Source organism: Mus pahari, chromosome 20 (assembly GCF_900095145.1).
Source record: "Mus pahari chromosome 20, PAHARI_EIJ_v1.1, whole genome shotgun sequence".
In the NCBI taxonomy this organism is placed as follows: domain Eukaryota; kingdom Metazoa; phylum Chordata; class Mammalia; order Rodentia; family Muridae; genus Mus; species Mus pahari.
In genome coordinates, this window is record NC_034609.1 from 34,219,049 (window position 1) to 34,232,771 (window position 13,723).

General features: G+C 42.8%; 1 protein-coding gene across 1 annotated transcript in view; it reads left to right on the plus strand.

Moving 5' to 3' along the window:
- Positions 1 to 13,723, plus strand: part of Cog4 (component of oligomeric golgi complex 4) — a 32,592-nt gene that overhangs the window by 3,704 nt on the left and 15,165 nt on the right. Inside the window, exons 3-9 of the mRNA XM_021220397.1 lie at positions 844 to 958; positions 1,798 to 1,972; positions 3,363 to 3,556; positions 6,963 to 7,068; positions 7,561 to 7,718; positions 8,924 to 8,982; positions 12,311 to 12,444. Of these exons, the coding sequence (XP_021076056.1) occupies positions 844 to 958; positions 1,798 to 1,972; positions 3,363 to 3,556; positions 6,963 to 7,068; positions 7,561 to 7,718; positions 8,924 to 8,982; positions 12,311 to 12,444 (941 nt within the window). The remainder of the gene's footprint in view (positions 1 to 843; positions 959 to 1,797; positions 1,973 to 3,362; positions 3,557 to 6,962; positions 7,069 to 7,560; positions 7,719 to 8,923; positions 8,983 to 12,310; positions 12,445 to 13,723) is intronic.

Here is a 13,723-nt window from a genome sequence, read left to right on the forward strand (position 1 = left end):
ATATATATATATGTATATATGTATATATGTATATATGTATATATATATGGAAAGAAATGCAAATTCTGAAACCCTCACTCACCCTAAACTTCCTGAATTACACACTTTGTTGTTGAGGCTCAGAAATATGTGTTTTAGTATATCTTTCAGGTGTTTCTGATTTGCAGTTCGAGTTTAAGAACTACTGCTTTTGCCGGGTGTGGTGGCTCATGTCTTTACAGCACATGGGAGGCAGAGGCAGGCAGATTTCTGAGTTCGAGGCCAGCCTAGTCTATAAAGTGAGTTCCAGGACAGCCAGGGCTATACAGAGAAACCCTGTCTTGGCAAAAAAAAAAAAGAACTGCTTTTACCAATTTTGTATTTGCTGAGCATTGTGGTATAAGCCTATAATCTAAGCGTTCAGGAAGCTAAACTAGGATCTCAGTTTGAGGCCAGCTTGAAACCTGATTCAAAAGGGTAGAGGGGAGCAAGAGACCCTGTCTGTGCTTCGATACACACCTGTAATACTTAACATTTGGAAAGCGCAGAAAAAGGGATCAAGAGTTCAAGGTTATTTTCTGCTTACACAGTGAGTTTGAAGCCATCTTAGCCCACCTCAGACCTCATTTCAAAGCAAGCAAAGAGAAAGAGCTGGGAGTGTGGTTCAGTGATAGAGCATTTGCTTAGCTCAATCCTCCTAACCCTTCACTCATACAAACATACACACACAGAGAAGGAGAGAATTGCAAAACAGAAAAAAAAAAGTGAGAGTAGAAGACACCTAGGAGGAAAAAACCAAAAACACCTAATTTCCCCTCTTGTTCGTGCCTTCTGCTTCTGTGCCTTGACAAACTCTGTCTCTAGTCCCAACCTGCAGTTGATAGAGGGAGATGCAAAGCAACTGGCTGGGATGATCACCTTCACCTGCAACCTAGCTGAAAATGTGTCCAGCAAAGTCCGTCAGCTTGACCTGGCCAAGGTAATCCCACTGAGCTTGTGATGTTTTAGCTCGTCGAAGGGAGGGAAGAAGTTATGCCTAGATAAGAACCATCCAGTGATATGCAGTACAAAATACCAGAACCACATAAAGATACCACATGAAAACTCCAGGCCAATAGCTTTTGTGCATATAAAAATAAAAATTTTCAGTTAATACTAAAAGCAAATGGAGCAACAAATAGAGAAGATAATATACCATGAGTGGTAGGAGTGCAAAGCTGGTGTAATGTGTGAAAGTCAAGTAGTGTAGTAAAGGGAATGGAGATGTAGCTTGATAGAGCACTGCCTGGCACACATCAGCACCCTGGGTTAGAGTCCAGCACAGCAGTGTTATCTTTCCAATGTCACATACTTCTTGATTCAGTTATGAGGTTAACAAAATAAATGTGGATTATTCCCGTTCGTGCTTTGATTTTTTTTTTTTTTTTTAAGATTTTATTTAAGTATATGAGTACACTGTCATGTCTTAGTATACACCAGTAGAGGGCATCCCATCCCATTACAGATGGTTGTGAGCCACCATGTGGTTGCTGGGAATTGAACTCAGGACCCTCTGGAAGAGCAGCCGGTGCTAGTAACCTCTGAGTTATCTCTCCAGCCCCTTGTGCTTCTATTAAAATGAAGTAACCATATTAATTAAATCACGGTAACTACTCGTGTCTGAATTAGCATCCATAACACTTTGTAAGTGGTTATGATTAATTTGCCAGTTACATCTGAAAAGAACTGACAATTAACTATGTTCCACTCTTAAATCTCTGTATGTTCTGAGGAGCATTTTGAAGGAATAGATCATTGTCTTTAAACACAATTTTGTAGAACCGCCTCTACCAGGCCATTCAGAGAGCCGATGACATCTTGGACCTGAAGTTCTGCATGGACGGAGTTCAGACTGCTCTGAGGAATGAAGATTATGAGCAGGCTGCAGCCCACATTCATCGTTACTTATGCCTGGACAAGTCAGTCATTGAGCTCAGCCGACAAGGCAAAGAAGGTCAGTATCACAGGCTGTTGTTCCTCTTTGGTCAGAAGCATCTGTGATTTGAACTGAGCAAACTCAATTAAGAAAAGTATTGCCAAGCCGGGTGGTGGTGGCGCACGCCTTTAATCCCAGCACTCGGGAGGCAGAGGCAGGCGGATTTCTGAGTTCGAGGCCAGCCTGGTCTACAGAGTGAGTTCCAGGACAGTCAGGGCTACACAGAGAAACCCTGTCTCGAAAAAAACCAAAAAAAAAAAAAGAAAAGAAAAAAGAAAAGTATTGCCAGGTATGGTGGCTCAAGTCTGTGTTGAGAGGCTGAGACAGGGGTATCCAATAAGTTCAAAGCCAACCTGGGCTATAAGTGAAAACCATATCTCTAAAAACACCAAAAGCAAACAAAAACAAAAGAAAATATAGAAAGGATATCTTAGTTGCTATTTTTGCCAGCATGACATAAACTAGATTTCCCTGGGAAGAACCTCAATGAAGAGGATGCCTACATTAGATTGTCTGTAGGTGAGTCTGTGGGGCATTTGCTTAATTACTGATTAAAGTAGAAGGACCTACCTCACTATGTGTGGTACCACATTTAGGCTGATGATCCAGAAGACCAAGCCAGTAAGCAGCATTTCTCCGTGGCTTCTGCTGCTTGCCTCCAGATTCCTGTCCTGAGATCCTATCTTGAGTTACTGCATGATGGACCATTACCTATAAGCCAGAGAATTATCCCTCACTTACAACCCAAGTCAGTTTTGATCACGGTGTTTATGATATAGCAAAGAAAAGCTAAGATAGTGGAAAAGGAACCTGATCCTGAATCTTCTGAATCTCTGCCTCATAGGTTCTTTACACTTAACCTATTGCTTACTTATACAACTCAATTCTAGGGCGGAGAAAAATAGCATAGTTGGTAAAGCGCTTGCCTTACTGAAGACCTAATTTTGATCCCCGGAACCTAAGTAAAAATGACAGGCATTGTGGCAGATGCTTAGAATTCTGTGCTGGAGAGGCAGACAGCTTCTCTCCCTTTGTCTATTACACTCTTTTTTTTCCTGGAATGTGTGTTCTTCCTTCTCGACCACCATCATCCTGTCCAGCTTCTCTAGGAAGTCTGTTTAATACTCTCACACAGAGATTTGACTTCTAGGCACCTTTCTTATGACTTTTACCATATATTGTATTATGTGAACTAGCACACAGACACAGTTCTTACCTGATTGTAACTTTTCACAACAGTACAATCATGGTATATTCATCTTTCTATCCATCTACATTGCTAGCCCAGAATATTATACATAGTAGGTATTTAAACATATTTGCCAAGTTAATAGTGGTACACAAAGAGGCATGGATCTGACCTAGCAACAGTCTTTATGTTGACTTTCGTTTTATCTCCATTGAGCAGGAAGCATGATTGATGCCAACCTGAAATTACTGCAGGAAGCTGAGCAACGTCTTAAAGCCATAGTCGCAGAGAAGTTTGCTATCGCTACCAAAGAAGGTGATTTGCCCCAGGTGGAGCGATTCTTCAAGATCTTCCCACTGCTGGGTTTACATGAGGATGGACTGAGCAAGTTCTCGGAATACCTGTGTAAGCAGGTATGGGCAGTGTATCAGTCAGGGTTCTCTAGAATCATAGAGGGATTTATTGGAATGACTTACAGACTACAGTCCAGCTAACCCAACAATGACTAGCTGTGATCAGAAAGTTCAAGCATCTGATAGTTGCTCAGTCTACAAGGCATGGTGTCTCAGCTGGTCTCCTGTATATGCTGGAATTCTAAAGAAGTAGGCTTCAATGCTAGTGGAGGAATTTTTTTTTTTAAATCAAAGGCGAGTGTCTTCCTACCTCAAAGGTCTGGACTAGAAGTAGATTCACCCACTTCAAACCAATCAGAAAATCTCTCACAGGTGTGCCCTCCATTTCTGGATTTTACTTCATTCCAGATGTAGTCAGGTTGACAATAGCCATCACAAGCAATAATTATTTAGTAGGATGATGGTATGGTTCTTTATCCACAGAGTAGGACATTGGCAATATCAAGTTGTTTGTTTGTTTCTTTGCTTGTTTTTTAATTGTGTATAGTGCTAGAAAAGAATGTAGGACCTCATGCATACTCTGCAAGCACTCTACCACTGAGCTATGTCCTCAGCCCTCACTAGCCTGACTCTAACTCTCTACTGCAGCTTCACAAGTTGCTGGGTGTGTGGCTGTCAACAACAGGCCAGGCTGTTTGTAGCCATCAGTAACAGGTGACAAGTCCCGTGCTGTCCTTTGAGGCTGAACTGAGCTTTGTGACTCTGGTTGGCTAGGTGTTCGCTGGGTAGACCAGGCTAGCCTTGAGATTTCAGTACAGTCCTCCTGCCTCTACCTCCCTAGGGGTACAGGAATTAACAAATTCTCTTTCTGTTGATAATTGATTCTGCATTTACTATAACCTGGAAGAATTAATACATGTATTCACTCAGCAATTTTTTTATGGCCTGCTCTTTCCCAGCCATAGCGTAGACATCTGATACACATTGATTTTTCAAAAGACCAGGTGAAAATACAAGACAATTAAAATGCAACTTCCCTGAATTGATTCATCTTTTTTTAAAAGATTTATTTATTTTATGTATGAGTACACTGTAGCTGTCTTCAGACACACCAGAAGAGAGCATCCCATTACAGATGGTTGTGAGCCCTCATGGGGTTGCTGGGATTTGAACTCAGGACCTTCAGAAGAACAGTCAGCACTCTGTGGTTAAGAGCTTCATTCTTTCAAACTGTTACTTAGGAACTACTTTCTGATTTTGTTTGTTTGATCTTTGAAAGAGTCTTCATTTGTAGCCTGCGCGGCTTAATATGTAGACCAACCTGGTTAAATTTGTGTTCCTGCTGCCCCTGACTCCCAAGTATAGGGTTATAGGCATGCATCATTAAGGTGTGGGCTTTTTTGGTTTTTCAAGACAGGGTTTCTCTGTATAGCCCTGGCTGTCCTGGAACTCACTTTGTAGACCAGGCTGGCCTCGAACTCAGAAATCTGCCTGCCTGCTGGGATTACAGGTGTGCGCCACCACGCCCGGCTAGGCTTCTTTTAAGATCAGTTGAAGAGACTAGTTGGATAGTTTAGTGGGCAAAGGCACCACCTGAGTGCAAGCCTAGCATCCTGAATTTGATCCCTGTAAAGAGGAAACCATGTAAAGAGGAGAGGAAAGGAGAGAAACTGACACAGCGAAGCTGTCTTCTCACTTCCACACACACACTTGGAGTCCCAGTACTTGGGAGAGGAAGGCACAAGAGTCAGGAACTTAAGGTTATTTCCTGTAGCACAGAGATTATGAGATTTTATCTTTAAAAAAAAAAAAGTTAACTTTCAAAGTTGGACAGAAGCAGGGTCAGCAAACACAGACTTGTTGAGTCTTTTTAACTTTATATCACTACCTTCTTTGAACATCCAAGAATTGTCTATAATGGAGCACTGCTCTACCGTTAAGAAAAATGAGACCGGGCTGGGCGTGGTGGCGCACGCCTTTCATCCCAGCACTCGGGAGGCAGAGGCAGGCGGATTTCTGAGTTCGAGGCCAGCCTCGTCTACTGAGTGAGTTCCAGGACAGCCAAGGATACGTAGGAAAAAAAAAAAAATTTAGTTAAAAGTTAAACAAGATGACTAGTAGCACATACGTTTAATTCCAGTAACAAGACAGGCAGATCTCTTATGAGTTATAGGCCAGCCTGGTCTATATGGTAAATCCCAGGACATCTAGTGCTACATAGAAAGACCTCCCCATTTCAAAACAAACAAACAACAAAAATTGAAGATGTCTCAGTCAGTAGAGTCATTTGCTGTCAAACCTAACAAAGTGAGTTCAATCCCTGGGCCCTTGTATTGGGAAAAAATAATTCCAGCAAGTTGTCCTCTGTCTTCCATACATGCTCTTTCGCATTCACACACACACCTACACACAAAATATAATGAAACAATTAAGTACAGCTACTAGGCATCACGGTATAGCATATGCTTGTGATGCTAGCACTTGGGAGTCTGAGGCAGGAACATCACTAGTTTAAGGCAAGCTTCAGTTATACGATGAGTTCTGAGTGAATTTGGACTATAGAGTGACCGGGGCTCAAAAATAAAATAAAGTATAATAAAATAGGGCTGGTGAGATGGCTCAGCAGTTAAGAGCTGGCTGCTCTTTCACAGGTCCTGAGTTCAATTTCCAGCAACTACACTGTGACTCATGACCATCTTTAAAGGTATCTAATGCCCTCTTCTGGCATGCAGATGTGCATGCAGACAGGGCACTTGTACCTTTAAATAAATAAGTAAATAAAAATGTTCTAAGGTACATTTTTAATTTGTATTTGTATGTATATAGGGGTTTTGCCTGTATGTGTAGCCATGCACCACCCGCCTACCTGGTGCCTGTGGAGGCATGCAGAAGAGAACCTGTAACTGTCAACAGATGGTTGCAAGCTACTTTGTAGGTGCTGGGAACTGAGTGGAAGTCCTCTAGAAGAGCAGCCAGTGCTCTCATCCACTGAGCCATCTCTCCAGCCCCTAAACAAAGCACTGTGAGTGCATCAAGTTAAGAGCATTAGTGAAAAGAGAAGTGCTTTCTCCTTTCAGCTAATGGTAGTCTGTATTTTCAAAGAGTTTAAAAGATTATTCCCCTGACTAGATGAGCTGTCATGGTAGTCATAATAGCACATAGCTTTAATCACAGGACTGAATAGGCAGAGACAGATGAATCTCTGTATGTTGGAGGCAAGCCTAATCTATATAGCAAGCAAGTTCATGACACCAGTGGGAATTACATAATGAGACCCTGTCTCAAAAAAAGAAAAAGAAAAAAAAAGATAACCACATATTCAGGTTTCTTGTCCTACTTGAGCACCCACAAGAGAGGTTACTCCGTGCTGCCTCCATCTCCAACCTCCAAGGAAAACGTGGTGGAAGGAAAAGCTGATGGGAAGCTGGTGATCTGAAAAATACCTGCACATTTTCTCTGCTTCCAGGTGGCCAGTAAAGCTGAGGAGAACCTGCTCTTGGTGCTGGGGTCAGACATGAGTGATCGGAGAGCTGCGGTCATCTTTGCAGATACTCTCACACTCCTGTTTGAAGGTGAGCCTCCTTCTCTACTCTAGGGAGACCAGAGATGTTTCCTTCTGATCTCTGCATCCTAGCCTTTCCCTCTACTCAGGCGTCTGACACAATCCTGTAGTTTCTATGTGTTGACTCTTTGAATAATCGATTTCCAGATTAGTATCTGATTAGCAAGATTGGAGTCTCTCCAGTATTTTGAATCCCCATAGACCTCAAGACCCTAAAAAATAAATAAATAAATTTAATCTAAAATATGTTACAAGGAAGGTGATCTATTTCAGTGATCCCTCGAGAGAAAATGGCTTCACTGTGACTTTTCAAGCACCTATTACTAGACCATCACTGTTCACAGGTATCAAATCTTCATGACAGCTAGCATCAACTGTCCGTTTCAGATAGTGAACTAAATCCCTGCAAGGGATTTCGTTAGACCTAGCTTAATCTTTGATGGGGGAAAGGAATTTATTTTATGGAAAAAATATGTGAAGTCCAGCTCTCACTTCCTTCTAGGGATCGCACGAATTGTGGAAACTCACCAACCCATAGTGGAGACTTACTATGGACCAGGGCGACTCTTTACCCTGATCAAATATCTTCAAGTAGAATGTGACACACAGGTGGAGAAGGTGGTAAACAAGTTCATCAAGCAAAGGGACTATCACCAGCAGGTGAGCCGGGGGAAGCAACTGTAGGCAGGGCACTCAGTAGAGTACATTAGAAGAAATGAAAATGAATGAACGAATGGATGGATGGGTGGGTGGATGGATAGATGGATGGATGGACCGACTGCCTAGAGGAGAAGGACAGATGCTGAAGGTATAGTGTCCTTCACTTTGCCTATTACTTAGTACGTTAACACAACGGAAACAGAAGACCAGATTCTCTATCATTGAACGTTCAACAAAGCCCTCTGGATGCTATTGAGTATCAAGTATTAATAATTTGTTTTTAATTTCACTTTAGTTCTTATGGCTCTCTTTTTCAGAACTATTTTTCCATCTCCATGAGCTCAGGAAATAAAAGTAGCACACAGACGTAGGAATGGCCAGCTGAGTGGTGCATAACTATAATCCCAGCCATGGGGAGGCTGAAGCATCCGGATCACCATTATTTTGAGGTCAGCCTGGACTGCATAAGGAGATCCAGGCCAGCCTGAGTTATATAGCCACTGTCTATTGACTCATATCTATAAGCAGAACCCCAGACTGTGAGACCAGACAGCAGTCCATGAGAATGTCCTTAGCATTACTTTTTTTAAAAAAAGACTTGCTGATCTTTAATCTCTCTGTAAGAATGGTTTGACTGTATGTGCAGCATGCATAGGCCTAGTGCATGGGGGCAGGAAAGGCACTGGGCCCTTGGAATGAGAAGGACAGATGGTTGTTTGCTGCCACATGGGTTCTGGAACCAAATTCCAGTCCTCTGCAAGAGTAGCAAGTGCTCTTAACCACTACATTATCTCACCTGCCCTACCATTTATTACTTTTAAATGTAATAACAGTGGCTGGAGAGGTAGGTGGCTTAACAGTTAAGAGAATTTGCTTCTCTTCTAGAAGACCGACCTGAGTTTGATTCCAAGCACTCCCGTGGCAGCTAACAACCATCTGTGACTCAAATTCCAGGGGATTGGGAGCTCTCTTTGGCCTCCACAGGCAGTGCATACATGGTATACATACATACATTTAGGTAAAACATCCATACATAAAATAAAAAATAAAAGAATGTATAACAGAAATGAAAGCAACAGTAGCTAAGCCAAGAACAACTCTTGAAAGAAAAGTAAGCCACATTAGGAACCTGAAGCTTATCATTGTAGGCTAGAATGGCCAGTGGGAGGCAGAGATACTGTTCTGATTTCTGTGGTGTTTTTCAGTTTCGGCTTGTCCAGAGTAACTTAATGAGAAATTCTGCAACAGAAAAAATTGAACCCAGGTAATAATAATAATACTTCAGCCTGTAAGAATTTCAGTTACTAGTTACATCTAGTTTAGAGACTACTTCTGTTAAAATGTAGGGGGCTTTTGGTTTGGGGATGTTTTTAGTTGGTTGGTTTGGTTTTGGTTTGGGGACAAGTTTTTTTGTTTTTGTTTTTGTTTTTGTTTTTTTGCTTTTTCAAGACAGGGTTTCTCTGTATATCCCTGGCTGTCCTGGAACTCACTTTGTAGACTAGACTGGCCTCGAACTCAGAAATCCGCCTGCCTCTGCCTCCCGAGTGCTGGAACTAAAGGCGTGTGCCACCAGGCCCGGCTCGACAAGGTCTTTTTATATGCTGTCCTGGAACTCTATGTCTGTCCAGCTAACCTCAAACTCACAGAGATCCTCCTGCCTCTCCTTCCAAGTGCTGGGACTAAAGACCTGTGCCACCATGCGAGGAGTCATTTTATTTTTAAAATATAGTACAGGTAAGTTGTTGACCACTCTGTAGCCGAAGCTAGTCTCAGACGCAAGCCACCTGTCTCAGTCTTCCAAGTACTGAGATTACAGGCATGAGCCACCAGTTTCCAACTGTATCAATTTCTCCTATAGAAGACATTGTATAAAACTATCTCTAGTTAGTAAGGAGTAATAGACCACTGGCAGAGGATAACTCAGTTGGTAAGAATTCTTACCTAATAGACACAAGTACCCTATACCCTAACACACACGTGGCACCCCATAAAAACAGACATGATGGCTCAGGCCTATAGTACCTTAGAAGATAAAGGTAGGAGGATCGGGTGGTTAAGGTCATAATCATCGACTTAGTGATTCCAAGGCTACTGTGGACTACATGAGACCCATTTAAAAGTTAGGTGCTAGTTGTGGTTTCTTCTTCCTAGAAGATGCTAGCTCGTGTTAAGTTGTCTCAAAAACTCACCAGCATAGTTATGATAGTTGACACATTTATAATGTTTATTGTACATTGTTATAAGTGCTTAACAAATATTAAACCACTTTAAGGTATGTTAACCTCTACACTACTGACATTTTGGCTAGATAGCTTTTTCCCCAGGAACTGTCCTATATATTGTGAAATAAATAAATATCAGTACTCCTGTCTATCCACTATAATACCCTGGGAGAGCAAAATCATTGGTAAATCACTAATCTGTAACTATTTTCAGAAGAATAAACTAAAGCCTAGAAATGCTAAATGGCTTGATCAAGATAATAAAGCTAGAAAATGGCAGAGCCAGAAATAGAATCCAAGCAATTTAGTTCTGAATACCTGCTGTGAACCACTGAGGTGAATCTGACTTATAGGGTACGAAAGAACATGTATATGAGATATAATCCGATATGGGCAAGTTTCAGGATTCTTCCTGAGGATAAATGGCCATAGAGGCCTGACACTTGAAGAGTGAATTGGAGTATAAGATTGTCCCAGACAGCATTAGAAAAGGATGTCCTAAATACTTGAGAGAGCCTGAAATAATGTGACTATGAGGGGGCACTACAGAGTTATTCTCAAGTCAGTATCAGTAACTGGAAACTTTATGACCAGACACGTTTTGACCAGTTCCCTTCAGTGAGTAAAGGGAGTTTATATATATAAAGTAAGATGAAGTTCAACTTCATTCTTGTTCATGTGGCTATCAGTGCTTCTAGCACAGTTCGTTGGATGGATCATTCATCCCCCTATTCAGTTGTCTTAGTAGTTCCATTAAAAATCATTCATGCCAGACATGGTGGCGCACGCCTTTAATCCCAGCACTCGGGAGGCAGAGGCAGGCAGATTTCTGAGTTCAAGGCCAGCTTGGTCTACAGAGTGAGTTCCAGGACAGCCGAGGTATACAGAGAAACCCTGTCTCGAATAAACCAAAAAAAAAAAAAAAAAATTTGTACTGGAGGACTATATGACTTGGAGACCAGCCTGGTATATGGAGTAAAATCTAGGCCAGCCAAGGCTACATAAAGAGACCCTGTCTTTTAAAGAGCTAGCCACACACCTTAAATCCCAGCACTCGGGAAGCAGAGGCAAGCAGATCACTATGAGTCCAAGGTCAGGCTAGCCTGATCTACAAATCAAGTCAAGAACAGCCAGGCTCTGTTACACAGAGAAACCCTGTCTGGGGATGGGAAGAGCTAGGCAGTGATGGCGCACGCCTTTAATCCCAGCACTCAGGAGGCAGAGGCAGGCAGATTTCTGAGTTCCAGTCCATTCTGGTCTACAGAGCTAGTTCCAGAATAGCTATGGCTACATAGTAAACCTTGTCCTGGAAATAAAAAAATCAGTTAACTGCCTGGACTCTGTTCTATTCCACTAGTAATACATAGACTATACTAGTATAGCTTAGGTGTGTGTGCAAGTGCAGGCTGTGTATATGTGTAATTGTGTGAGTCCCCAGGCCAGAGGAGACTTTGAGTATCCTATTTTCTCAGTCTCCTCTTTTACTTTCCACCTCATTCACGTAAGCCCTCAGTCTTGAAGCTTGCTGTTTTGGGTAGGCTGGTTGGCTAGTGAGCTCCCCGGACCCACCCCTCCACCACCACTATCTAAGGATGCTGGAATTACAGGCACTTGTGGCCATGCCTGAGGGGCTGTTTGGTTGGTTGGCTTGGTTTTTGTCTTTTTGAGACAGGGTTTCTCTGTGTAACCCTGACTGTCCTAGAACTCATTCTATAGACAAGGGTGGTCTTGAGGTCAGAGATCCACGTGCCTCTGCCTCCCAAGTGCTAAGGATTAAAGACCACTGCCGCCCAGCCTTTTTTTTTTTTTTTTTTTTTTTTTTTAATAACATGGGTGCTGGGAATTCCAACTCAAGCCCTCATTTTGTGCAGCAGGCACTCTTAGCCAGGGCGCCACCTCCCTGCCCTGTAATAAGTTGTGAAACCAGCCAAGTCCTCCAATTTGTTTTCTCAGGACAGTTTTGACTGTTTGAGGATGTAGATGAATAGGGCATAGTTCAATGGTGTGATCTAAATCTCACGGTTCAATTTGAGATTAGAGAAGTGTATTTTCTTTCACAGTAGCCTAGGTAATTTTCATGTTGGAGGTAAATGATTCAGCCACTGGCAAGTGGGAAATGTGAGTGAGGATGGGTGTAGTGGCACACATTTAGTCCCAGCACGTGGGAGGCAGAAGGAGGTGGATGGTCTACATAGTGAGTTCTAGGACAGCTAGGGCTCCATGGAGAGAGAGACCTTACTAAAAACAAACAAACAAGGCCTCTGACCGAGCTACTGTTCTGTACCTGGGTTAGGAGCAGGAGTCTGTTTACCCTGAAGCCTTGCTGTCATAGGGAGAGACTGCTCTTATTCCCCATGTTCTGTGTCTCAGGGAGCTGGACCCCGTCTTGACTGAGGTTACCCTGATGAATGCGCGAAGTGAGCTGTACTTACGCTTCCTCAGGAAGAGGATCAGCGCAGATTTTGAGGTGGGGGACTCCATGGCTTCAGAAGAAGTAAAGCAAGGTAAAACATCCTTCTCGTGTTTGATGGGAGGACTGGCATAAGCAGTCGGCCCTGACTTGTCATAGTCAAGTCACAGAGATCTTACTAAGGAAACCTCTCTTGATGAATTGGCTAGTAGTGGATTATTTTTTTTTAAGATTTATTATTCATGTATTTTATGTACATGAGCGATCTGTCTTCATGTACAGGAGAAGGAATCAGATCCCATTACAGATGTTATAAGCCACCATGTGGTTGCTGGGAATTGAACTCAGGACCTCTAGAAGAGCATTTAAGTGCTCTTAACTGCCAATCATCCCTCCAGCCCCTGAAATTAAGATTTAATTAGAATCAAATTGGGCATGTAGTGCATGCCTTTAATTCCAGCACTGGAGGTATATGTGGATCTCTGAGTTCAAGTCCAGCCTGGTCTGCACAGTGAGCTCCAGACCAGCCACAACTACACAGGGAAAACCCTGTTTTGAAAAATAAATAAGCAAATAAATAAATTTAATAAAAGTTAAAAATTTTAAATTCAGGTCCTTGGTCCTTAGCCATATTTGAAGTCTCAAGAGTTGCCCTGGACTTGGTCACGGTGGCGCACTCTGTTGGTGCCAGCGTTTGGAAGACCTGGGCCGGCACGTCTCCAGTGATGGGGTCCTGAGAAGGAAGATCCGGGGATCGGAGATAGAAAAGACAGAACAGGAGGGCTAGGAGATCTCACATAAAGTATGTCTTAGGCCAGGCAAGCTTATCAGGTACAGCATCTCATATACTGATTTCAGGGGAAAATATAATGGGGCAAAGTCAACAGAAAGCTAATCAAAGAGTGATGCACTAGGAGAACACAGGTTATTTCCAGAACATTACAGAACAAGTACAAAGCGACCTTGAAGAAAGAGTTGGGTTCTTAGGACGCAAAGCCATTCATAGCTCCCCCAAGGCCCAGGCCCCAAGACATTACCAGCTCTGCCAAGCATATACCTAGTTTCCTGCATCAGAGTCTCAAGGAATATCCCCCAAGGCCCTGACTCCAGGCTATTACTGGCTCACCAAGCATATTCCTGGTTTTAGAGAAGGAGCTAAGTTCCGTCTCCATGCATCAGGGCTTTAGAGAAAGCCTTGGATTAGTCCAGGCCTCAACACTTGTCTGAGACACAAGTGCCACCACAGGCTTGTGTGTACCCTGGGCTACCAACCCAGCCTAGGTTATATAGCAAGACTTCATTTGGGGGGGGGGGATCTGCCATGACTCTGTGTGTGTGTGTGTGTGTGTGTGTGTGTGTGTGTGTGTGTGTGT